Source organism: Oncorhynchus tshawytscha, linkage group LG14 (genome assembly GCF_018296145.1).
Source record: "Oncorhynchus tshawytscha isolate Ot180627B linkage group LG14, Otsh_v2.0, whole genome shotgun sequence".
Lineage (NCBI taxonomy): Eukaryota > Metazoa > Chordata > Actinopteri > Salmoniformes > Salmonidae > Oncorhynchus > Oncorhynchus tshawytscha.
The window spans coordinates 52,915,396-52,943,129 of NC_056442.1; the positions used below are offsets into that span (position 1 = coordinate 52,915,396).

Sequence of the window (27,734 nt, forward strand, 5' to 3'; positions counted from 1 at the left end):
AGGCCTATTGTTAATTCACATATCATATCTGTTTATTAGGCTATTGGACAGCGCGACGAAGAAGAAATAGGAATTCGGTTCAAATATTGTTTATTCCAAATCGGAGTTATGCTGCCATTTCATTTGTAGGCTTCCCCATCGAATAAAGGGTGTAGGTTTAGTATAGCCTTCAACCCCTTAATACTGTATTGTCACAAAGCCGTCCGTTCCAGCCAGTGATTAGCAGAATGACTGATCCAAGCAGCAACACGGACTCTATGGCTGGCTACTCCGGTATCACCAGACCAAATGTAGCTGGCAGTGTGTTACCTCATCGGACGGTGCTGAACTCTCCCCCTCCTCCAGGCAGACTGACGTCCCTGCGGTCCCGAGACCTGACTCTGGGCGGGTTCAAAAAGGTGATACCCAATGGAAACGCTCATACTGTATATCACAGACTACGTAGTCAACCCATAGAGATAGATAGAGGACTCATCTTTGTATCTGTGCCATTAGGGCCCTGCTCCAGGCACACGTAAAATAAGCGGTCTCAATTAGCCATGTGAGAAGAAAATACATTGAAATGATAAATTGTCTGGCTAGACTATCTAAACTAATCGTAGCCATTTTTTTTAAAGTCAGTGAAGAACAACATTTTATTTTCAATGACAGCCTTGTTCAGGGGAAGAATGACAGGTTTTTACCTTGTCAGCTGGGGATTTGATCTTGCAACCTTTCAGGTTACTAGTCCAACACCCTAACCACTAGGATACCAGCCGCCCCAGGTATACCGACCAGGCACGCAGGGCATATGCAGAACTACAGGAAATTAGCTGTAAAACTGCAACAACTAAAAATTACTCTGCCCCATGCAAAATGTGTAGAATTGCATGAAATGTGTTATAAAATTGAAAAAATGTATCTGCCCCATGCCAAAATGTGTAGAACTGCAGAAAACTTGCTTTAAAACTGCAACATTATCTTCACCCCATGGCAAAAGGTGTAGAATGCCAGGAAATGTACTTTAAAACATAAATATATTATCTCCACCATAAAGTGGGGGGCCACTAAAATGTAAATAACCTTTATTTAATTAGGCAAGTCAGCTAAGAACACATTCTTATTTACAATGACGGCCAACCAAAAGGCCTCCTGCAGGGATGGAGGCTGTGATTGAAAAAATAAATAAATAAATATATATATATATAAATATAACAAAAAACACACATCGTGACAAGAGAGACAACACTACATAAAGAGAGACCTAAGACAACATAGCAAGGCAGTAACACATAACACAGCATGGTAGCAACAGAACATGGTAGCAGCACAAAAAAAATGGTACAAACATTGGGCACAGAAAACAGCACAAAGGGAAAAAAGGTTGATCTTCTTTACGATTGGCTGAACCCTCCTGGACATGACTCCAATAGGATCAGCAGGAGGGATGAGCCAATGAAGTTGGAAGTCCCACCCAGTTGACCACATTAAAATGGTGGAAGCCCTCAATGGTTCTGCCCATGCTAATCCCATAGATAGAACGAGACAGATATTTCACCTGATGTGTAAATGTGAAGCATTCGCTTGGCGTTTCCACTTACTACCAAATATGGTAGTGAGAGGAGGCCCAGTGGCCGGCAGTGGGAAAAGATGGATTTTCGCTGACATTCTGCTAATTTTCTCATCGATGAAACATTTGATCTCAATACAATTTTCTGTTTCCAAAACAAGAATTAACATGTTTTGAACAGAGTGGACTAAGTTTTGAAGACGTTACCATTTTTCAACATGAACCATTTTTCAAAAATCAAGCTATGCGGGGAGAGGCTGCAGGGTGTCCCAGTTCCAAGACCAGTCAAGCGTCCAGCTAACCCTACGCCAATGACGTTGGTGGACCGCAAAAGGGAACTTGGATCCAGGTTAAGCAGCAATGATATAGCAGCAATGATATCATCCTTCGCCACCATTATCTTACGGACTAGTAACCGGAAGGTTGCAAGTTCAAACCCCTGAGCTGACAAGGTACAAATCTGTTGTTCTGCCCCTGAACAGGCAGTTAACCCACTGTTCCTAGGCCGTCATTGAAAATAAGAATTTGTTCTTAACAGACTTGCCTAGTTAAATAAAGGTTATTATTATTTTTTTTTTAAATAACTCAAACCAGTCATGACTGTTCAACAAAACAATACATAATTTAAGTTTCTTTCCAGCGAATTTCTTAGTTACATAATTGTATAACTAACTAGCAAATTGGTTTTGAATTTGAGGGTGCAGTATTTATGTTTGACAATGACGAACACGGCTAGTTTAGCCAGGGAAAACAAGCTAGAGACATGATATAGCTGGGCGCACATGCACACTAGGCTATTTCAGAACAGATTGTAGTTTTCATACCCTGATATCAGGAGCTGTCGGGGAAAAGTTTGATTAAACAATTCAGAGACAAAGGAATAACAGATGAGAAATATTTAAGGAGAGCGAATCGATATACTATGCCAAAATCAGCTGTAAATGTCAATCGTAAAAGCTTAAAACGATGTCTGCGTGAATCTGAATCTAGAAAATGAATGGTGAAGTCTCTTCTGGACACGGTAGACACATCGTCCTCACCACTCTATTGTAAGTACTACTAAATAACCAGCCTACAGTGTAAACGGAAACAGTGGGTGATGAACAAAAGCAAATATACAGCTGCCCAGTGTCCTGTCACAAGCATTAAACAAAACAGTCATGATATTCAGATGACAAAATAGTAGAAATTAATAAATTGATATTTTTATTACAGAAAACCTTCGTACCCAATGTCCATTCTCTGAGGAAGAGTAAAGATGAGTGAGTGTCGACTGTATTGCTTGAAGACACATTCCATTAGACTACCAAGGATCCAGTTTAGAAGAATACATGTTAACATTGAACTCCATTGAACTCCTTCCCCAGGTTAAAGGAAGAGGCCCATGTTGCACCAAAGACGGACAGAAGAGTGAGGGAGGAGAGGCACAGGGAGAGAAGAGAGCGCCCCCCTCAGATCATTCAGTCCCACTCCATCTTTGAACAGGGTCCTGCAGACACAGTAAAGAAACCAGGTGAATTGGACCTTCTCTGCCAGAAGCTGCCTTTACTGTGTGTTAAAGAAACAGGTTATTATTAAGATCATTAGAAACACTGGATTCCAGTGTGTCCTGTCCTCTGTTCTGTGCAGGGGGGTGGAGAGGGACCGACCTTACAGACAGCAGATCCTCTCCTGTAGCTAAGTGTTTTAAGAAGGAGAGACGTGCCTCAGAGGAAAACGATAATGATATGTTACACAAGCTTCAACGGGATGATGTAAGTACAACAGCCTTAATGACTAGTCATCCTAAAGTAACAGCCTTAATGACTAGTCATCCTAAAGTAACAGCCTTAATGACTAGTCATCCTAAAGTAACAGCCTTAATGACTAGTCATCCTAAAGTAACAGCCTTAATGACTAGTCATCCTAAAGTAACAGCCTTAATGACTAGTCATCCTAAAGTAACACACACAGCCTTAATGACTAGTCATCCTAAAGTAACACACAGCCTTAATGACTAGTCATCCTAAAGTAACACACAGCCTTAATGACTAGTCATCCTAAAGTAAAACACACAGCCTTAATGACTAGTCATCCTAAAGTAACACACAGCCTTAATGACTAGTCATCCTAAAGTAAAACACACAGCCTTAATGACTAGTCATCCTAAAGTAACACACAGCCTTAATGACTAGTCATCCTAAAGTAAAACACACAGCCTTAATGACTAGTCATCCTAAAGTAACACACACAGCCTTAATGACTAGTCATCCTAAAGTAACAGCCTTAATGACTAGTCATCCGAAAGTAAAACACACAGCCTTAATGACTAGTCATCCTAAAGTAACAGCCTTAATGACTAGTCATCCTAAAGTAAAACACACAGCCTTAATGACTAGTCATCCTAAAGTAACAGCCTTAATGACTAGTCATCCTAAAGTAAAACACACAGCCTTAATGACTAGTCATCCTAAAGTAACACACAGCCTTAATGACTAGTCATCCTAAAGTAAAACACACAGCCTTAATGACTAGTCATCCTAAAGTAAAACACACAGCCTTAATGACTAGTCATCCTAAAGTAAAACACACAGCCTTAATGACTAGTCATCCTAAAGTAACACACACAGCCTTAATGACTAGTCAACCTAAAGTAACACACAGCCTTAATGACTAGTCATCCTAAAGTAACACACACAGCCTTAATGACTAGTCATCCTAAAGTAAAACACACAGCCTTAATGACTAGTCATCCTAAAGTAAAACACACAGCCTTAATGACTAGTCATCCTAAAGTAAAACACACAGCCTTAATGACTAGTCATCCTAAAGTAAAACACACAGCCTTAATGACTAGTCATCCTAAAGTAAAACACACAGCCTTAATGACTAGTCATCCTAAAGTAAAACACACAGCCTTAATGACTAGTCATCCTAAAGTAAAACACACAGCCTTAATGACTAGTCAACCTAAAGTAACAGCCTTAATGACTAGTCAACCTAAAGTAAAACACACAGCCTTAATGACTAGTCATCCTAAAGTAAAACACACAGCCTTAATGACTAGTCATCCTAAAGTAAAACACACAGCCTTAATGACTAGTCATCCTAAAGTAAAACACACAGCCTTAATGACTAGTCAACCTAAAGTAACAGCCTTAATGACTAGTCAACCTAAAGTAACAGCCTTAATGACTAGTCATCCTAAAGTAAAACACACAGCCTTAATGACTAGTCATCCTAAAGTAAAACACACAGCCTTAATGACTAGTCATCCTAAAGTAAAACACACAGCCTTAATGACTAGTCATCCTAAAGTAAAACACACAGCCTTAATGACTAGTCATCCTAAAGTAAAACACACAGCCTTAATGACTAGTCATCCTAAAGTAAAACACACAGCCTTAATGACTAGTCATCCTAAAGTAAAACAGCAGCCTTAATGACTAGTCATCCTAAAGTAAAACACAGCCTTAATGACTAGTCATCCTAAAGTAACACACAGCCTTAATGACTAGTCATCCTAAAGTAAAACACAGCCTTAATGACTAGTCATCCTAAAGTAAAACACACAGCCTTAATGACTAGTCATCCTAAAGTAACAGCCTTAATGACTAGTCAACCTAAAGTAACAGCCTTAATGACTAGTCATCCTAAAGTAAAACACACAGCCTTAATGACTAGTCATCCTAAAGTAAAACACACAGCCTTAATGACTAGTCATCCTAAAGTAAAACACACAGCCTTAATGACTAGTCAACCTAAAGTAAAACACAGCCTTAATGACTAGTCATCCTAAAGTAACAGCCTTAATGACTAGTCATCCTAAAGTAACACACACAGCCTTAATGACTAGTCATCCTAAAGTAACAGCCTTAATGACTGGTCATCCTAAAGTAACACACACAGCCTTAATGACTAGTCAACCTAAAGTAACAGCCTTAATGACTAGTCAACCTAAAGTAACAGCCTTAATGACTAGTCATCCTAAAGTAACAGCCTTAATGACTAGTCATCCTAAAGTAACAGCCTTAATGACTAGTCATCCTAAAGTAACACACACAGCCTTAATGACTAGTCAACCTAAAGTAACAGCCTTAATGACTAGTCAATGACTAATGACTAGTCATCCTAAAGTAAAACACAGCCTTAATGACTAGTCAACCTAAAGTAACAGCCTTAATGACTAACCTAAAGTAACACACAGCCTTAATGACTAGTCAACCTAAAGTAAAACAGCCTTAATGACTAGTCATCCTAAAGTAAAACACACAGCCTTAATGACTAGTCAACCTAAAGTAACAGCCTTAATGACTAGTCATCCTAAAGTAACACACAGCCTTAATGACTAGTCAACCTAAAGTAACACACAGCCTTAATGACTAGTCAACCTAAAGTAACAGCCTTAATGACTAGTCAAAAGTAACACACAGCCTTAATGACTAGTCATCCTAAAGTAAAACACAGCCTTAATGACTAGTCAACCTAAAGTAACAGCCTTAATGACTAGTCATCCTAAAGTAAAACACACAGCCTTAATGACTAGTCAACCTAAAGTAACACAGCCTTAATGACTAGTCAACCTAAAGTAACAGCTTAATGACTAGTCATCCTAAAGTAACACACAGCCTTAATGACTAGTCAACCTAAAGTAACAGCCTTAATGACTAGTCAACCTAAAGTAAAACACACAGCCTTAATGACTAGTCATCCTAAAGTAACAGCCTTAATGACTAGTCATCCTAAAGTAACAGCCTTAATTACTAGTCAACCTAAAGTAACAGCCTTAATTACTAGTCAACCTAAAGTAACAGCCTTAATTACTAGTCAACCTAAAGTAACAGCCTTAATTACTAGTCAACCTAAAGTAAAACAGCCTTAATGACTAGTCAACCTAAAGTAAAACAGCCTTAATGACTAGTCAACCTAAACTAGTAAAACAAACAGCCTTAATGACTAGTCATCCTAAAGTAAAACACACAGCCTTAATGACTAGTCAACCTAAAGTAAAACACACAGCCTTAATGACTAGTCAACCTAAAGTAAAACAGCCTTAATGACTAGTCAACCTAAAGTAAAACACACAGCCTTAATGACTAGTCAACCTAAAGTAACACACAGCCTTAATGACTAGTCAACCTAAAGTAACAGCCTTAATGACTAGTCAACCTAAAGTAAAACACAGCCTTAATGACTAGTCATCCTAGTAACAGCCTTAATGACTAGTCATCCTAAAGTAAAACACACAGCCTTAATGACTAGTCATCCTAAAGTAAAACACACAGCCTTAATGACTAGTCAACCTAAAGTAACAGCCTTAATGACTAGTCAACCTAAAGTAACAGCCTTAATGACTAGTCAACCTAAAGTAAAACACACAGCCTTAATGACTAGTCAACCTAAAACAGTAACAGCCTTAATGACTAGTCAACCTAAAGTAACAGCCTTAATGACTAGTCATCCTAAAGTAAAACACACAGCCTTAATGACTAGTCATCCTAAAGTAAAACACACAGCCTTAATGACTAGTCATCCTAAAGTAAAACACACAGCCTTAATGACTAGTCATCCTAAAGTAAAACACACAGCCTTAATGACTAGTCATCCTAAAGTAAAACACACAGCCTTAATGACTAGTCATCCTAAAGTAAAACACACAGCCTTAATGACTAGTCAACCTAAAGTAACAGCCTTAATGACTAGTCAACCTAAAAAAAACACAGCCTTAATGACTAGTCAACCTAAAGTAACAGCCTTAATGACTAGTCATCCTAAAGTAACAGCCTTAATGACTAGTCATCCTAAAGTAACACACACAGCCTTAATGACTAGTCAACCTAAAGTAACAGCCTTAATGACTAGTCAACCTAAAGTAACAGCCTTAATGACTAGTCATCCTAAAGTAAAACACACAGCCTTAATGACTAGTCATCCTAAAGTAAAACACACAGCCTTAATGACTAGTCATCCTAAAGTAAAACACACAGCCTTAATGACTAGTCATCCTAAAGTAAAACAGTAAATGACTAGTCATCCTAAAGTAACAGCTTAATGACTAGTCATCCTAAAGTAAAACACACAGCCTTAATGACTAGTCAACCTAAAGTAACAGCCTTAATGACTAGTCAACCTAAAGTAACAACACACAGCCTTAATGACTAGTCAACCTAAAGTAACACACACAGCCTTAATGACTAGTCAACCTAAAGTAACAGCCTTAATGACTAGTCAACCTAAAGCCCTTAATGACTAGTCAACCTAAAGTAACAGCCTTAATGACTAGTCATCCTAAAGTAAAACACAGCCTTAATGACTAGTCAACCTAAAGTAACAGCCTTAATGACTAGTCAACCTAAAGTAAAACAGCCTTAATGACTAGTCAACCTAAAGTAAAACACAGCCTTAATGACTAGTCAACCTAAAGTAACAGCCTTAATGACTAGTCAACCTAAAGTAAAACACACAGCCTTAATGACTAGTCAACCTAAAGTAAAACAGCCTTAATGACTAGTCAACCTAAAGTAAAACACAGCCTTAATGACTAGTCAACCTAAAGTAAAAAAACACAGCCTTAATGACTAGTCATCCTAAAGTAACACACACAGCCTTAATGACTAGTCAACCTAAAGTAACACACAGCCTTAATGACTAGTCAACCTAAAGTAACAGCCTTAATGACTAGTCATCCTAAAGTAACACACAGCCTTAATGACTAGTCATCCTAAAGTAACAGCCTTAATGACTAGTCAACCTAAAGTAACAGCCTTAATGACTAGTCATCCTAAAGTAAAACACACAGCCTTAATGACTAGTCATCCTAAAGTAAAACACACAGCCTTAATGACTAGTCATCCTAAAGTAACAGCCTTAATGACTAGTCATCCTAAAGTAACACACAGCCTTAATGACTAGTCAACCTAAAGTAAAACACACAGCCTTAATGACTAGTCATCCTAAAGTAAAACACACAGCCTTAATGACTAGTCATCCTAAAGTAACAGCCTTAATGACTAGTCATCCTAAAGTAACAGCCTTAATGACTAGTCATCCTAAAGTAAAACACACAGCCTAAATGACTAGTCAACCTAAAGTAAAACAGCCTTAATGACTAGTCAACCTAAAGTAAAACAGCCTTAATGACTAGTCAACCTAAAGTAAAACACACAGCCTTAATGACTAGTCAACCTAAAGTAACAGCCTTAATGACTAGCATCTAAAGTAAAACAAACAGCCTTAATGACTAGTCATCCTAAAGTAAAACACACAGCCTTAATGACTAGTCATCCTAAAGTAAAACACACAGCCTTAATGACTAGTCAACCTAAAGTAACAGCCTTAATGACTAGTCATCCTAAAGTAAAACACACAGCCTTAATGACTAGTCAACCTAAAGTAACAGCCTTAATGACTAGTCAACCTAAAGTAACAGCCTTAATGACTAGTCAACCTAAAGTAAAACACAGCCTTAATGACTAGTCATCCTAAAGTAACAGCCTTAATGACTAGTCATCCTAAAGTAACAGCCTTAATGACTAGTCATCCTAAAGTAACACACACAGCCTTAATGACTAGTCATCCTAAAGTAAAAATGACTACAGCCTTAATGACTAGTCAACCTAAAGTAACAGCCTTAATGACTAGTCATCCTAAAGTAAAACACACAGCCTTAATGACTAGTCATCCTAAAGTAAAACACACAGCCTTAATGACTAGTCATCCTAAAGTAAAACACACAGCCTTAATGACTAGTCATCCTAAAGTAAAACACACAGCCTTAATGACTAGTCATCCTAAAGTAAAACACACAGCCTTAATGACTAGTCAACCTAAAGTAAAACAAATGACTAGTCAACCTAAAGTAACAGCCTTAATGACTAGTCAACCTAAAGTAAAACACAGCCTTAATGACTAGTCAACCTAAAGTAACAGCCTACTAGTCAACCTAAAGTAAAACACAGCCTTAATGACTAGTCAACCTAAAGTAAAACACACAGCCTTAATGACTAGTCAACCTAAAGTAACAGCCTTAATGACTAGTAACAGCCTTAATGACTAGTCATCCTAAAGTAAAACACACAGCCTTAATGACTAGTCATCCTAAAGTAAAACACACAGCCTTAATGACTAGTCATCCTAAAGTAAAACACACAGCCTTAATGACTAGTCATCCTAAAGTAAAACACACAGCCTTAATGACTAGTCAACCTAAAGTAACAGCCTTAATGACTAGTCAACCTAAAGTAAAACACAGCCTTAATGACTAGTCAACCTAAAGTAACAGCCTTAATGACTAGTCAACCTAAAGTAACAGCCTTAATGACTAGTCAACCTAAAGTAAAACACACAGCCTTAATGACTAGTCAACCTAAAGTAACAGCCTTAATGACTAGTCAACCTAAAGTAACCCTTAATGACTAGTCAACCTAAAGTAACAGCCTTAATGACTAGTCATCCTAAAGTAACACACAGCTTAATGACTAGTCAACCTAAAGTAACAGCCTTAATGACTAGTCAACCTAAAGTAACAGCCTTAATGACTAGTCAACCTAAAGTAAAACAGCCTTAATGACTAGTCAACCTAAAGTAACAGCCTTAATGACTAGTCAACCTAAAGTAACACACAGCCTTAATGACTAGTCAACCTAAAGTAAAACAGCCTTAATGACTAGTCATCCTAAAGTAAAACACAGCCTTAATGACTAGTCAACCTAAAGTAACAGCCTTAATGACTAGTCATCCTAAAGTAACACACAGCCTTAATGACTAGTCATCCTAAAGTAACACACAGCCTTAATGACTAGTCAACCTAAAGTAACAGCCTTAATGACTAGTCATCCGAAAGTAACACACAGCCTTAATGACTAGTCATCCTAAAGTAAAACACAGCCTTAATGACTAGTCAACCTAAAGTAACAGCCTTAATTACTAGTCATCCTAAAGTAAAACACACAGCCTTAATGACTAGTCATCCTAAAGTAACACACACAGCCTTAATGACTAGTCAACCTAAAGTAACAGCCTTAATGACTAGTCATCCTAAAGTAAAACACACAGCCTTAATGACTAGTCAACCTAAAGTAACAGCCTTAATGACTAGTCATCCTAAAGTAAAACACACAGCCTTAATGACTAGTCAACCTAAAGTAACAGCCTTAATGACTAGTCAACCTAAAGTAACAGCCTTAATGACTAGTCATCCTAAAGTAAAACACACAGCCTTAATGACTAGTCAACCTAAAGTAACAGCCTTAATGACTAGTCAACCTAAAGTAACAGCCTTAATGACTAGTCAACCTAAAGTAAAACACACAGCCTTAATGACTAGTCAACCTAAAGTAACAGCCTTAATGACTAGTCATCCTAAAGTAAAACACACAGCCTTAATGACTAGTCAACCTAAAGTAACAGCCTTAATGACTAGTCAACCTAAAGTAAAACACACAGCCTTAATGACTAGTCAACCTAAAGTAACAGCCTTAATGACTAGTCAACCTAAAGTAAAACACACAGCCTTAATGACTAGTCAACCTAAAGTAACACACAGCCTTAATGACTAGTCAACCTAAAGTAACAGCCTTAATGACTAGTCAACCTAAAGTAACAGCCTTAATGACTAGTCAACCTAAAGTAACACACAGCCTTAATGACTAGTCAACCTAAAGTAACAGCCTTAATGACTAGTCAACCTAAAGTAAAACACAGCCTTAATGACTAGTCAACCTAAAGTAAAACACACAGCCTTAATGACTAGTCAACCTAAAGTAACAGCCTTAATGACTAGTCAACCTAAAGTAAAACACACAGCCTTAATGACAGTCAACCTAAAGTAACAGCCTTAATGACTAGTCAACCTAAAGTAACAGCCTTAATGACTAGTCAACCTAAAGTAAAACACACAGCCTTAATGACTAGTCAACCTAAAGTAACAGCCTTAATGACTAGTCAACCTAAAGTAACAGCCTTAATGACTAGTCAACCTAAAGTAAAACACACAGCCTTAATGACTAGTCAACCTAAAGTAAAACACACAGCCTTAATGACTAGTCAACCTAAAGTAACAGCCTTAATGACTAGTCAACCTAAAGTAACAGCCTTAATGACTAGTCAACCTAAAGTAACAGCCTTAATGACTAGTCAACCTAAAGTAAAACAGCCTTAATGACTAGTCAACCTAAAGTAAAAGCCTTAATGACTAGTCAACCTAAAGTAAAACAGCCTTAATGACTAGTCAACCTAAAGTAACAGCCTTAATGACTAGTCAACCTAAAGTAAAACACACAGCCTTAATGACTAGTCAACCTAAAGTAACAGCCTTAATGACTAGTCAACCTAAAGTAACAGCCTTAATGACTAGTCAACCTAAAGTAAAACAAACAGCCTTAATGACTAGTCAACCTAAAGTAACAGCCTTAATGACTAGTCAACCTAAAGTAAAACACACAGCCTTAATGACTAGTCAACCTAAAGTAACAGCCTTAATGACTAGTCAACCTAAAGTAACAGCCTTAATGACTAGTCAACCTAAAGTAACAGCCTTAATGACTAGTCAACCTAAAGTAAAACACACAGCCTTAATGACTAGTCAACCTAAAGTAACAGCCTTAATGACTAGTCAACCTAAAGTAAAACAAACAGCCTTAATGACTAGTCAACCTAAAGTAAAACAGCCTTAATGACTAGTCATCCTAAAGTAAAACACACAGCCTTAATGACTAGTCAACCTAAAGTAACAGCCTTAATGACTAGTCAACCTAAAGTAACCTTTAATGACTAGTCAACCTAAAGTAAACACAGCCTTAATGACTAGTCAACCTAAAGTAACAGCCTTAATGACTAGTCAACCTAAAGTAAAACACAGCCTTAATGACTAGTCAACCTAAAGTAATTAATGACTAGTCAACCTAAAGTAACAGCCTTAATGACTAGTCAACCTAAAGTAACACACAACAGCCTTAATGACTAGTCAACCTAAAGTAACAGCCTTAATGACTAGTCAACCTAAAGTAACAGCCTTAATGACTAGTCAACCTAAAGTAACACACAGCCTTAATGACTAGTCAACCTAAAGTAAAACACACAGCCTTAATGACTAGTCAACCTAAAGTAAAACACACAGCCTTAATGACTAGTCAACCTAAAGTAACAGCCTTAATGACTAGTCAACCTAAAGTAACAGCCTTAATGACTAGTCAACCTAAAGTAACAGCCTTAATGACTAGTCAACCTAAAGTAACAGCCTTAATGACTAGTCAACCTAAAGTAAAACAGCCTTAATGACTAGTCAACCTAAAGTAAAACAGCCTTAATGACTAGTCAACCTAAAGTAAAACACACAGCCTTAATGACTAGTCAACCTAAAGTAACAGCCTTAATGACTAGTCAACCTAAAGTAAAACACACAGCCTTAATGACTAGTCAACCTAAAGTAAAACACACAGCCTTAATGACTAGTCAACCTAAAGTAACAGCCTTAATGACTAGTCAACCTAAAGTAACAGTCAACAGCCTTAATGACTAGTCAACCTAAAGTAACACACAGCCTTAATGACTAGTCAACCTAAAGTAACAGCCTTAATGACTAGTCAACCTAAAGTAACACACAGCCTTAATGACTAGTCAACCTAAAGTAAAACACACAGCCTTAATGACTAGTCAACCTAAAGTAACAGCCTTAATGACTAGTCAACCTAAAGTAACAGCCTTAATGACTAGTCAACCTAAAGTAAAACACACAGCCTTAATGACTAGTCAACCTAAAGTAACAGCCTTAATGACTAGTCAACCTAAAGTAACAGCCTTAATGACTAGTCAACCTAAAGTAACAGCCTTAATGACTAGTCAACCTAAAGTAAAACACACAGCCTTAATGACTAGTCAACCTAAAGTAACAGCCTTAATGACAGTCAACCTAAAGTAACAGCCTTAATGACTAGTCAACCTAAAGTAAAACACACAGCCTTAATGACTAGTCAACCTAAAGTAAAACACACAGCCTTAATGACTAGTCAACCTAAAGTAAAACAGCCTTAATGACTAGTCAACCTAAAGTAAAACTAGTCAGCCTTAATGACTAGTCAACCTAAAGTAACAGCCTTAATGACTAGTCAACCTAAAGTAACAGCCTTAATGACTAGTCAACCTAGTAAAAATGACACAGCCTTAATGACTAGTCAACCTAAAGTAACAGCCTTAATGACTAGTCAACCTAAAGTAACAGCCTTAATGACTAGTCAACCTAAAGTAAAACAGCCTTAATGACTAGTCAACCTAAAGTAACAGCCTTAATGACTAGTCAACCTAAAGTAAAACACACAGCCTTAATGACTAGTCAACCTAAAGTAACAGCCTTAATGACTAGTCAACCTAAAGTAAAACACACAGCCTTAATGACTAGTCAACCTAAAGTAACAGCCTTAATGACTAGTCAACCTAAAGTAACAGCCTTAATGACTAGTCAACCTAAAGTAACAGCCTTAATGACTAGTCAACCTAAAGTAACAGCCTTAATGACTAGTCAACCTAAAGTAACAGCCTTAATTACTAGTCAACCTAAAGTAACAGCCTTAATGACTAGTCAACCTAAAGTAAAACACAGCCTTAATGACTAGTCATCCTAAAGTAAAACACACAGCCTTAATGACTAGTCAACCTAAAGTAACAGCCTTAATGACTAGTCAAACCTAAAGTAACAGCCTTAATGACTAGTCAACCTAAAGTAACAGCCTTAATGACTAGTCAACCTAAAGTAAAACACAGCCTTAATGACTAGTCAACCTAAAGTAAAACACACAGCCTTAATGACTAGTCAACCTAAAGTAACAGCCTTAATGACTAGTCAACCTAAAGTAAAACAAACAGCCTTAATGACTAGTCAACCTAAAGTAACAGCCTTAATGACTAGTCAACCTAAAGTAACACACACAGCCTTAATGACTAGTCAACCTAAAGTAACAGCCTTAATGACTAGTCAACCTAAAGTACACCTTAATGACTAGTCAACCTAAAGTAACAGCCTTAATGACTAGTCAACCTAAAGTAACACAAAGCCTTAATGACTAGTCAACCTAAAGTAACAGCCTTAATGAATAGTCAACCTAAAGTAACACAAAGCCTTAATGACTAGTCAACCTAAAGTAACACAAAGCCTTAATGACTAGTCAACCTAAAGTAACAGCCTTAATGACTAGTCAACCTAAAGTAACAGCCTTAATGACTAGTCAACCTAAAGTAACAGCCTTAATGACTAGTCAACCTAAAGTAACAGCCTTAATGACTAGTCAACCTAAAGTAAAACACACAGCCTTAATGACTAGTCAACCTAAAGTAACACAAAGCCTTAATGACTAGTCAACCTAAAGTAACAGCCTTAATGACTAGTCAACCTAAAGTAACACACAGCCTTAATGACTAGTCAACCTAAAGTAACAGCCTTAATGACTAGTCAACCTAAAGTAAAACACAGCCTTAATGACTAGTCAACCTAAAGTAAAACAGCCTTAATGACTAGTCAACCTAAAGTAACAGCCTTAATGACTAGTCAACCTAAAGTAACAGCCTTAATGACTAGTCAACCTAAAGTAAAACACACAGCCTTAATGACTAGTCAACCTAAAGTAACAGCCTTAATGACTAGTCATCCTAAAGTAAAACACACAGCCTTAATGACTAGTCAACCTAAAGTAAAACACACAGCCTTAATGACTAGTCAACCTAAAGTAACAGCCTTAATGACTAGTCAACCTAAAGTAAAACAGCCTTAATGACTAGTCAACCTAAAGTAACAGCCTTAATGACTAGTCAACCTAAAGTAACAGCCTTAATGACTAGTCAACCTAAAGTAAAACAGCCTTAATGACTAGTCAACCTAAAGTAAAACAGCCTTAATGACTAGTCAACCTAAAGTAAAACACAGCCTTAATGACTAGTCAACCTAAAGTAAAACACACAGCCTTAATGACTAGTCAACCTAAAGTAAAACACACAGCCTTAATGACTAGTCAACCTAAAGTAACAGCCTTAATGACTAGTCAACCTAAAGTAAAACACACAGCCTTAATGACTAGTCAACCTAAAGTAACAGCCTTAATGACTAGTCAACCTAAAGTAAAAGCAGCCTTAATGACTAGTCAACCTAAAGAAACAGCCTTAACAGCCTTAATGACTAGTCAACCTAAAGTAAAACACACAGCCTTAATGACTAGTCAACCTAAAGTAACAGCCTTAATGACTAGTCAACCTAAAGTAACAGCCTTAATGACTAGTCAACCTAAAGTAACACAAAGCCTTAATGACTAGTCAACCTAAAGTAACAGCCTTAATGACTAGTCAACCTAAAGTAACAAACTAGCCTTAATGACTAGTCAACCTAAAGTAACAGCCTTAATGACTAGTCAACCTAAAGTAACAGCCTTAATGACTAGTCAACCTAAAGTAAAACAGACAGCCTTAATGACTAGTCAACCTAAAGTAAAACACACAGCCTTAATGACTAGTCAACCTAAATTAACACAAAGCCTTAATGACTAGTCAACCTAAAGTAACAGCCTTAATGACTAGTCAACCTAAAGTAAAACACACAGCCTTAATGACTAGTCAACCTAAAGTAACAGCCTTAATGACTAGTCAACCTAAAGTAACAGCCTTAATGACTAGTCAACCTAAAGTAAAACACACAGCCTTAATGACTAGTCAACCTAAAGTAACAGCCTTAATGACTAGTCAACCTAAAGTAACAGCCTTAATGACTAGTCAACCTAAAGTAAAACACAGCCTTAATGACTAGTCAACCTAAAGTAACAGCCTTAATGACTAGTCAACCTAAAGTAAAACACACAGCCTTAATGACTAGTCAACCTAAAGTAAAACACACAGCCTTAATGACTAGTCAACCTAAAGTAACAGCCTTAATGACTAGTCAACCTAAAGTAAAACACACAGCCTTAATGACTAGTCAACCTAAAGTAAAACACACAGCCTTAATGACTAGTCAACCTAAAGTAACAGCCTTAATGACTAGTCAACCTAAAGTAACAGCCTTAATGACTAGTCAACCTAAAGTAAAACACACAGCCTTAATGACTAGTCAACCTAAAGTAAAACACACAGCCTTAATGACTAGTCAACCTAAAGTAAAACACAGCCTTAATGACTAGTCAACCTAAAGTAAAACACAGCCTTAATGACTAGTCAACCTAAAGTAAAACACACAGCCTTAATGACTAGTCAACCTAAAGTAACAGCCTTAATGACTAGTCAACCTAAAGTAACACACAGCCTTAATGACTAGTCAACCTAAAGTAACAGCCTTAATGACTAGTCAACCTAAAGTAAAACAGCCTTAATGACTAGTCAACCTAAAGTAAAACACACAGCCTTAATGACTAGTCAACCTAAACTAACAGCCTTAATGACTAGTCAACCTAAAGTAAAACAGCCTTAATGACTAGTCAACCTAAAGTAAAACACAGCCTTAATGACTAGTCAACCTAAAGTAAAACACAGCCTTAATGACTAGTCATCCTAAAGTAAAACAGCCTTAATGACTAGTCAACCTAAAGTAAAACAGCCTTAATGACTAGTCATCCTAAAGTAAAACACAGCCTTAATGACTAGTCATCCTAAAGTAAAACACAGCCTTAATGACTAGTCAACCTAAAGTAAAACACAGCCTTAATGACTAGTCAACCTAAAGTAAAACAGCCTTAATGACTAGTCAACCTAAAGTAAAACAGCCTTAATGACTAGTCAACCTAAAGTAAAACACACAGCCTTAATGACTAGTCAACCTAAAGTAAAACACACAGCCTTAATGACTAGTCAACCTAAAGTAACAGCCTTAATGACTAGTCAACCTAAAGTAACAGCCTTAATGACTAGTCAACCTAAAGTAACACACACAGCCTTAATGACTAGTCAACCTAAACTAACAGCCTTAATGACTAGTCAACCTAAAGTAAAACAGCCTTAATGACTAGTTAACCTAAAGTAAAACAGCCTTAATTACTAGTCAACCTAAAGTAAAACACACAGCCTTAATGACTAGTCAACCTAAAGTAAAACACACAGCCTTAATGACTAGTCATCCTAAAGTAACAGCCTTAATGACTAGTCATCCTAAAGTAACAGCCTTAATTACTAGTCATCCTAAAGTAACAGCCTTAATTACTAGTCAACCTAAAGTAACAGCCTTAATTACTAGTCAACCTAAAGTAACAGCCTTAATTACTAGTCAACCTAAAGTAAAACAGCCTTAATGACTAGTCAACCTAAAGTAAAACAGCCTTAATGACTAGTCAACCTAAAGTAAAACACAGCCTTAATGACTAGTCAACCTAAAGTAAAACACAGCCTTAATGACTAGTCAACCTAAAGTAAAACACACAGCCTTAATGACTAGTCAACCTAAAGTAAAACACAGCCTTAATGACTAGTCAACCTAAAGTAAAACACACAGCCTTAATGACTAGTCAACCTAAAGTAACAGCCTTAATTACTAGTCAACCTAAAGTAAAACACACAGCCTTAATGACTAGTCAACCTAAAGTAAAACACACAGCCTTAATGACTAGTCAACCTAAAGTAACAGCCTTAATGACTAGTCAACCTAAAGTAACAGCCTTAATGACTAGTCAACCTACTAAGTAAAACACACAGCCTTAATGTAAAACAAACACAGCCTTAATGACTAGTCAACCTAAAGTAATGACTAGTCAGCCTTAATGACTAGTCAACCTAAAGTAAAACAGCCTTAATGACTAGTCAACCTAAAGTAAAACAGCCTTAATGACTAGTCAACCTAAAGTAACAGCCTTAATGACTAGTCAACCTAAAGTAACAGCCTTAATGACTAGTCAACCTAAAGTAAAACAGCCTTAATGACTAGTCAACCTAAAGTAAAACAGCCTTAATGACCAGCCCCGTTCTTTTCTGTTCCAACCAGCAAAATAAAAGTTCTGGTTTGAACAAAAGAAAAGTACCGGTTTATATCGTTCCTTTTTAAACCTACTTCACCAATCATGCAGTGCAGGTAGAGCAGCTTGTTATGGAGTTGGAAAGCTATAGCTCAGTGAGTTGTTTACATGTGTGATAGACTAGTCAGGCGTGAGATGCAACTGAAATGTTGAATTAGGGCCACAGCATTATACCTACAGACGAGCGGCTTCTGGAGGAACTTTGAATGTCTTTGATCTTCAGAGTTGGTTTAACATTCAACCAGAGAAGCTAGCTAGTTAACAAGCTTGTGTGTGCAGAGCGGCACCAGAATGCAAATCACGTCTTACCTTTCTGTAGTTAAAAAATACAATGTGAAATGTGATAACTATAGTATCCTTAACTAGCATTGAAAAAGTGAATCCATTATTTTCTAATTAAAAATCTCTCCCCGCATCTTCATGCTTGTAACGTCAGTAATGCTTTGAGGGCGAGGGGCAGGTAGCCTACACACACACACAATGGCAACGATTTTTAGCTGGCAGGCAGACACTGGAAGAAGTTTCTGATTAACAGAGGGATAACGTTATTAACTGGTTCCCATGTGTTTAACGTAACAGTTCTGTTCTGGAACAGTATAGATCACTTTCGTTCCCGGTTCTGATTCTGTTTGTCGAAACATTTCATTATTTCCATGAACCGGTTCCAACCCCTGGTTGAAATACATATATTTATTTAAACCGCACACTTTTTCCCCCGCCATGTAGTTTTTGGATGATCCTGGTTTGAAAAATGATGCCAAGAACAAGCCAATTCAACTGCCACTGTATCAATCTAGCAACTTCCTGACAACAGAGGCAACAACTCCATGTAAGTATATACAGTGCTTTCAGAAAGTATTCATACCCCTTGACTTATTCCACATTGTGTTACAGCCTGTATTCAAAATGTATCAAATTAAATAGAAATATCAAATTTACATAAGTATTCACACCCATGAGTCAATACATGTTAGAATCACCTTTGGCAGTGGGTAAATGTCTAAGAGCTTTGCACAATATTTTCACATTGTGGAGTAACTACAATGTTGTTGATCCATCCTCAGGTCAGCCATTAAACTCTAACAGTTTTAAAGCCACCATTAGCCTTGTGAAATCCGAGTGGTTTACTTCTACCCCAGCAACTAAGTTAGAAAGGACGCCTATATCTGAGTAGTGACTGGGTGTATTGATACACCATCCAAAGTGTAATTAATAACTTCACCATGCTCAGATATTCAATGTCTGTTTTTTACCCATCTACCAATAGGTGCCTTTTGAGGCATTGGAAGACCTCATTGGTCATTGTGGTTGAAATTCCCTGCTCGATTGAGGGAGCTTCCAGATAATTGTATGTGTGGGGTACAGAGATGAGGTAGTCATTAAAAAATCATGTTAAACAATATTCGACTATTACACTGAGTCCAATCAACTTTATTTAAAAACCCTTTTTGCATCAGCAGATGTCACAGAGTGCTTATACAGAAACCCAGCCCAAAACCCCAAACAGCAAGCAATGCAGATGTAGAAGCACGGTGGCTAGGAAAAACTCCCTAGAAAGGCAGGAGCCTAGGAAGAAACGGGATCCTATTCTGGCTGTGCAGGTAGAGATGAGTACATGGCCATTAAGGCTAGATTGTTATTCAGGATGATCATAGATGACCAGCAGGGTCAAATAAGTGGTTGTAGAGTGTGCAACAGGTCAGCGCCTCAGGAGTAAATGTCAGTTGATTTTCCATAGCCGAGGTCGACCGATTAATCAGAATGGCTGATTAATTAGGGCCAATTTCAAGTTTTCATAACAATCGGTGATGAGCATTTTTGGACACCGATCATGGCCGATTACATTGCACTCCACGAGGAGACTGCATGGCAGGCTGACTACCTGTTATGCGAGTGCAGCAAGGAACCAAGGTAAGGTGCTAGCTAGCATTAAACGTATCTTATAAAAAACAATCTTAACAATCACTAGTTAACTACACATGGTTGATGATATTACTAGTTTAACTAGCTTGTCCTGCGTTGCATATAATCAATGCGGTGCCTGTTAATTTATCATTGAATCATAGTCTACTTCACCAAACGGGTGATTTAACAAGCGCATTCCCGAAAAAAAGCACTGTTGTTGCACCAATGTGTACCTAACCAAAAACATCAACGCCTTTCTTAAAATCAATACACAAGTATATATTTTTAAACCTGCATATTTAGTTAATATTACCTGCTAACACACATTTCTTTTAACTAGGGAAATTGTGTCACTTCTCTTGTGTTCTGTGCAACAGTCAGGGTATATGCAGCAGTTTGGGCCACCTGGCTCGTTGCGAACTGTGTGAAGACTATTTCTTCCTAACAAAGACAGCCAACTTCGCCAAACGGGGGATGATTTAACAAAAGCGCATTTGTTAAAAAAGCACAATCGTTGCACGAATACCTAACCATAAACATCAACGCCTTTCTTAAAATCAATACACAGAAGTATATTTTTTCAAACCTGCATATTTAGTTAAAAGAAATCCAGGTTAGCAGGCAATATTAAACTAGGGAAATTGTGTCACTTCGCTTGCGTTCATTTCACGCAGAGTCAAGGTATATGCAACAGTTTGGGCTGCCTGGCTCATTGCAAACTAATTTGCCAGAATATTACTTAATTATGACATAACATTGAAGGTTGTGCAATGTAACAGGAATATTTAGACTTAGGGATGCCACCTGTTAGATAAAATACGGAACGGTTCCGTATTTCACTGAAAGAATAAACATTTTGTTTTCGAAATGATAGTTTCCGGATTTAACCAAATTAATGACCTAAGGCTCATATTTCTGTGTGTTATTATATTATAATTAAGTCTATGATTTGATAGAGCAGTCTGACTGAGCGGTGGTAGGCAGCAGCAGGCTCATAAGCATTCATTCAAACAGCACTTTACTGCGTTTGCCAGCAGCTCTTCGCTGTGCTTCAAGCATTGCGCTGTTTATGACTTCATGCCTAAGGGTTCCATAGCCGCAGGCAGAACAGCGGAAACTGGATCAGCAGCATGACCTGGAGGAGTGGGGACAGCCAGGAGTTGTCAGGCATGGTCCTGGGGCAGAGAGCGATGGCTGAATTAGAGGGAGCATACTTAAGATCACACCAGAGAAGACAGGATAGGACAGACTGACACTAGCCCCCCCGACACTGGGGACTGAGGGGGGGGGGGCGACCAGGCAGGATATAACCCCACCCACTTTGCCAAAGCCCCCCCCCAACATCAGAGGGACATCAACAGACCACCAACGTACTACCCTGAGACAAGGTGGAGCCCACAAAGATGTCACCCAAGACCGGAGAGGAAGATCATGTCAGTGACTCAACCCACTCATGTCAAGTATAGTATAAAAAGCTTGGCAAGACACGATGCTGCCCTACTAGGGACAACATGGGAGAGCACTAGCAAGCCAGTGACTCAGTCCCCGTAATAGGGTCAGAGGCAGAGAATCCCAGTGGAGAGAGGGGAGACGGACAGGCAGAGACATTGCACGCAGAGGGCGGTTCATCGCTCCAGTGCCTTGCCGTTCACATTCGCACCCCTGGGCCATACTACACTTAATCATAGGACCTATTGAAGAGCTGAGTCTTCAATAAAAGACTTAAAGGTTGAGACCCGAGTCTGCGTCTCTCACATGGATAGGCAGACCATTCCATAAAAAGGAGAAAGCCCTGCCTCCAGCTGTTTGCTTAGAAATTCTAGGGACAGTAAGAAGCCCTGCGTCTTGTGACCGTAGTGTACGTGTAGGTACGGCAGGACCAGAGAGATGGGTAGGAGCAAGTCTATGTATTGCTTTGTGGGTTAACAGTAAAACCTTGAAAATCAGCCTTGACAGGAAGCCAGTGTAGAGGCACTGGAGTAATGATCAAATTTGACGTTTTGAGTCAAGAGTCTAGCAGCTGTATTTAGTGCTTTATGCAGGTAGCCGGCGAATCGCAGTCTAATCTACAAGTGACAAAAGCCTGGATTAGCTTTTCTGCATCATTTTATTTTTTACAGAAAGTTTCAGATTGTCTGCCTGGACCAATTTTTAGGTTTCTAATCTCCAAAAGAATGTGGTGTCAAAAGTTGCACTAAAGCCTAGGAGCACAAGGACAGGCAGAAAAGCCTTGGTCTGATGCTATTAAAAAGGTAATTTACCACCTACACAAGTGTGGTCTCAGTACTATGACGGGGTTTAAAAAGAGACTGGAGCGTTTCATATACATTGTCTTCAGGAAGGAACATTCCCCCTTTTTTTTTTTTTAAATGAATGGGAGATTCGATATACAGTGGGGCAAAAAAGTATTTAGCCACCAACCAACAAAGGGTATATAACAAAGTATTGAGATCAACTTTTGTTATTGACCAAGTACTTATAATATATAAAATTTGCAAATAAATTAATTAAAAATCCTACAATGTGATTTTCTGGATTTTTTCTCTCTTATTTTGTGTCATAGTTGAAGTGTACCTATGATGAAAATTACTGGCCTCTCATCTTTCTAAGTGGGAGAACTTGCACAATTGGTGGCTGACTAAATACGTTTTTGCCCCACTGTAGGCCGATAGTTTACATTTTTCTGGGTCAAGGTTTTATTACTGCCACTTTTAGTGAGTTTGATACACATCCGGATAGGGAGCCATTTATGATGTTCAACATAGGAGGGCCAAGCACAGGAAGCAGCTCTTTCAGTAGTTTAGTTGGAATATGGTCCAGTAGACTTAGGTTTAGAGGCCATGACTATTTTTGTGAATGTGTTGAGAGATACAGGATTAAAATAACTTGAGTATCTCCATTGATCCGAGGTCCTGGCAGTTCTGTGCAGACTCAGGACAACTGAGTTTGGGAGAAATAATCACATTCAAAAGAGTTCGTAAAGCGCGAACCACTGCTTTTAATCAGGGCAAGGTGTCTGTTGACACGGTCACCAGGTGCACGGTGTTTCCTCCGAAACACATTGGTGCGGCTGGCTTCCGGGTTAAGTGGGCATTGTGTCAAGAAGCAGTGTGGCTTGGTTGGGTTTCAGCGGGCGCATGGCTCTCGACCTTCGGCTCTCCCATGTCCGTGTGGGAGTTGCAGCGACGAGACAAGACTAACTACCAATTGGATAACATGAAATTGGGGAGAAAAAGGGGTAAAAAAATAAAAACCTAGATTGTTCACGGTCTCAATGGGGATAGCTGAGCTGACTCCACTAAGCTGGCCTGCACCCTCTCTCATTGTGGAGTTAGAGCCCTGTCTATATTCATCGATAAGATGAAAGCACACCTCTAGCTAGGATGGAGTCCGTCACTCCTCAGCAGGCCAGGCTTGGTCCGGTTTGTGGATGAATCCCAGAAAGAGGGCCAATTATCTACAAATTCTATCTTTTGCAAGGGGAAGAAAACAGTTTTCAACAAGTTATTGAGTTGTGAGACTCTGCTGTAGAGCTCATCACTCCCCCTAACTGGGAGGGGGCCAGAGACAATTACTCGATGCCGACATCTTTCTAGCTGATTTACACGCTGAAGCCATGTTGCGCTTGGTGACCTCAATGTTTCATCCTAACATCGTTGGTGCCGACGTGGATAACAATATCCCTATACTCGCCAGTTGTCAAAGCCAGCACCCTCTTCAGATTAGCCTTAACATCGGTAGCCCTGCCCCCTGGTAAACAGTGTATGATCGCTGGACGATTTTTTAAAAGTCTAATACTGCGGGTAATGGAGTCTCCAATGACTAGGTCAATTTGTCAGAGCTAATGGTGGGGAGGCTTCGGCGGCTCAGACCCCGTAACAGTGGAGGAGACACCTGGGAAGCCTCAGGCTCTGACTGACTCATTGCTTAGTGGGGAAAACTGGTTGAATGTTTCTAATCGGCTGCATGAGCGACACCATGTGGACAGCATTTCTTTCCAGAATCCATGTTGTTGACTGTGCTGGGGGGCTGGGGGACTGTGCTGGGGGACTGTGCTGGGGGACTGTGCTGGGGGACTGTGCTGGGGGGGGGACTGTGCTGGGGGACTGTGCTGGGGGACTGTGCTGGGGGACTGTGCTGGGGGACTGTGCTGGGGGGATTAACACTACTACCTGTATTTACTGGTGGCCCTTGGCCTAACTATTGCATCTGAAGCAGGGTTCACAACCCAGCGATCCTCCTGTATATTCCGAGGACAGCGACTGCAGTGAGAAGGCATCATGTTACTCAGCTTTTCCATCTGGACGAGCTCCTGCAGATCCATGCCAGATGGAACGTTTCCATCCCGGACGCTTTTGGAAGGAAGTAGAGGGAGGACAAAACTAGGACGTTGGTAAACTTGTTAACGCCAGAGTTTGATTAAACTGTTAACACTAAAAGAGAGAAAGGAGCAACAAACAGCACATCAGCAGAGACAACGGGGAAGTCCATTGTTAAGCACATTTGTACTCCTGAACTTATTTAGGCTTGCCATAACAAAGGGGTTGAAAACTTATTCACTCAAGACATTTCAGCTTTTCTACAAACATAATTCCATTTTGACATTATGGGGTGTTGCGTGTAGGCCAGTGACACAATCTCAATGTAATCCATTTTAAATTCAGGCTGTAACACAATGAGGAATAAGTCAAAGGGGTGTTTCCTGAAGGCCCTGGATGCACAGGATGTAGACAATTAGACATGCAAATACATGGGGGATATACAGAGGTGCACAGACTCAATACATTAACACGTGTTCCAGTCTTGTCAATCCAAACTGGTTCCCAGGTAGTTTATGGTCCTGTGTTTGTTGCCCTACAGCATTCAGAGCCCCTGCTACTACTAATCCAAACCTGCCCCTTCAGTATGGAGCAGGACATCAGTACGGACCAGGCCAGATCCCTCAGTATAGACCGGGCCAGGGGGTAAGGAGCCCTGACCAGCCCTCTGTAGCAGAGCTCTTCCACCAGCTCATGGTTTCAGAGACAGAAGAGTTGCTGTTCATCCAGCTACCTGATACTATCCCTGGCCAGCCAACCACAGCCTCCGTCCCAAGCCAGCCAGCCACAGGCCAGCCAATCACGGCCCCAGAAAGAAATTGTAAAAAAGACTCCAAGTCCGACGGCAAGCGCACCTCTCACATTAAAGCACCAGTGAGTAACGACCACATTCTATCCTTATTTTCTACCCTCCACTTCATTCTAACAGGGAATCATTTCCCGCCAAGGTCTACATTTGCTGTATTCAATCTTCTTCCTCAGGACCCTGCTAGAGACAGTGTTTCCATCCGGTCAGAGTTCTCCTAACCCCTGACCCTAAAGGCCATGTTCTTCCTCAGGACCCTGCTAGAGACAGCGTTCCCATCCGGTCAGAGTTCTCCTAACCCCTGACCCTAAAGGCCATGTTCTTCCTCAGGACCCTGCTAGAGACAGCGTTCCCATCCGGTCAGAGTTCTCCTAACCTCTGACCCTAAAGGCCATGTTCTTCCTCAGGACGCTGCTGGTAAAGACGTTCCTGTCCTGTCAGAGTTCACAGAGGGGTTTCTGGGTAAACTACAGATCAGGAAGTCTGGCAAGGTGCAGCTGGTGCTGGGAGACATCACTATGGACGTCTCAGAGGGAGCTGCCTTCTCTTTCCTACAGGTCTGTTAATATAATAGACATTACAGGGTTAGATGGTGTTGAGACACATCACTATGGACGTCTCAGAGGGAGCTGCCTTCCCCTTTAGAACAGGTACCTAACAGTCTAGTTCTCCTGTTTAGTCCTAAAGAACCACAGTCCTGTTTCACTGTGATCCAGGATGTGTTTAGTCCTGATTCACTGTGATCCAGGATGTGTTTAGTCCTGATTCACTGTGATCCAGGATGTGCAGACAATGGCTCAGGGTCAAACAATAAGGGGCTAAATCATCTGTTATTTCTCCCACAGCAACTGGTGTCTGTGCGTCTCTCTGAGGGCCTGACTGGAGATATGAGTATCCTGGGGAACGTCAAGCACAAGCTGGTCTGCTCTCCAGACTTCCAGGCTCTGCTACAGGAGCCATCACCTGACCACTCAGCACATCTCTAACTTATATTCAGTTCACCTTTTTCAGCATTAACTGTGTAGACATTGTACAGTTTTATTACACGATGTGAGGATTAACTGTGTAGACATTGTACATAGTTTACTTTCATCATACAGCGTTTATGTACCTTGTCGATTTCCTCCCAATTTGTTTTCACTGTATAAACATTGTGTATAATATGAAGTTTTTTTTTATGCATGTAAATGTTTATTTAATAAAAATGAGATACAAAACATGAGCGAAAACTAAGTCTACAAACAAAGTAACTGGTCAACACGTCTCTTAACAAAGACTACATCTACTATAGACTAGCCTGTACACTGTGTATAGAGACAGTATATACAGAACGTGGCCCTGGTGACAGGAACTTAACTTCAACATAATTCATCTTTTCATACTAGAAAGAACACTGCTTTATGACAGTTTACAGTGAATTCTCATTCTGATAACTTTCAGTTGAGAATGTTATGTTTCATGATCTTTCCCAGACTGGTGAAGGTTCATTCACAGTTTGAGGCGCTAGGAGCATTGATATGACTATAAACAAAATGTATTTTATTTGGGACGGTAACTTGCCTTCATCACCCTTCCTCTCCAGAACAACTCAGGCCTTTTTCCCACTCCTCACTGTCGTAGCTCCTGCAGATTTAGTTTTCACCACTTTCACTTTGGATTTCTGTTTGCCTCCTTTAGTAGCAGTTTTGTTCTTGTGGGTCTCTTTCCGTCTGATCAGGTCCTCCCGTCCAATATCCATCATGTGTTCCTCCCAGGACTTCATCTCATTCTTATAGCGCACTTTATCATCCTCCGCCAGCTGCATGTAGACCTGCAGAGCACACAGAGTCAGTTCGTCATGTAGACCTGCAGAGCACACAGAGTCAGTTAGCCTAGTAATTAAAAATTAATGTCCTCCAAATCAAGGTTTCACAATTATTTAAGTATTAAGGAACTTAATTGAGCCATTACATCACTTCCTGTTTCACTAGGGTATCAAAATGAGGTAACACGCATGCAATATCCCTTTGTCATCCAACACCATGAAGAAAACAAAAGAACTGGCAGTTCAAAAGAGACAGATGGTCGTAGACCTTCATAAATCTGGTAGTGGCTACAAGAAGATCCACAAACGATTGAATATACCACTGAGCCCTGTCAGGGCAATTATTAAAAATGATGAAAGATATGGAACAGTTGAAAACCTCACGGGTAGAAGACCCCCCCAG

The 27,734-nt window shown here is 39.4% G+C and overlaps 2 protein-coding genes across 5 annotated transcripts in view; one reads left to right on the forward strand and one right to left on the reverse strand.

Moving 5' to 3' along the window:
- zgc:171971 (uncharacterized protein LOC569690 homolog) lies at positions 1-26,746 on the forward strand. 2 transcript variants are annotated; one of them, XM_042297657.1, is made up of 8 exons: positions 1-398; positions 2,765-2,811; positions 2,917-3,062; positions 3,179-3,303; positions 19,225-19,327; positions 25,264-25,595; positions 25,935-26,084; positions 26,373-26,746. In XM_042297657.1, the coding sequence occupies exons 1-8, from the start codon at positions 228-230 to the stop codon at positions 26,511-26,513; spliced, it is 1,215 nt and encodes a 404-aa protein (XP_042153591.1). In that variant the 5' UTR covers positions 1-227; the 3' UTR covers positions 26,514-26,746. The 2 variants fall into 2 exon arrangements, with proteins under 2 accessions (XP_042153591.1, XP_042153592.1); XM_042297658.1 differs by lacking the exon at positions 25,935-26,084.
- tfam (transcription factor A, mitochondrial) overlaps positions 2,733-27,734 on the reverse strand; it is a 43,224-nt gene continuing 18,222 nt past the window's right edge. For 2 of the 3 annotated variants that reach the window (XM_042297659.1, XM_042297661.1), the window contains one exon: positions 26,541-27,337. In XM_042297659.1, the coding sequence (XP_042153593.1) occupies positions 27,116-27,337 (222 nt within the window). In that variant the 3' untranslated portion in view covers positions 26,541-27,115. Of the gene's footprint in view, positions 3,039-26,540; positions 27,338-27,734 lie in introns of those variants that run through there. The other variant, XM_042297660.1, reaches the window with a different exon arrangement.

Coding starts and splice junctions, on each gene's coding strand:
- zgc:171971 (XM_042297657.1), top strand. CDS start 228: ATGACTGATCCAAGCAGCAACACGGACTCTATGGCTGGCTACTCCGGT. Junction 3,304..19,224: donor ACAAGCTTCAACGGGATGAT/GTAAGTACAACA, acceptor CCCGCCATGTAG/TTTTTGGATGATCCTGGTTT. Junction 25,596..25,934: donor CCTCTCACATTAAAGCACCA/GTGAGTAACGAC, acceptor GTTCTTCCTCAG/GACGCTGCTGGTAAAGACGT.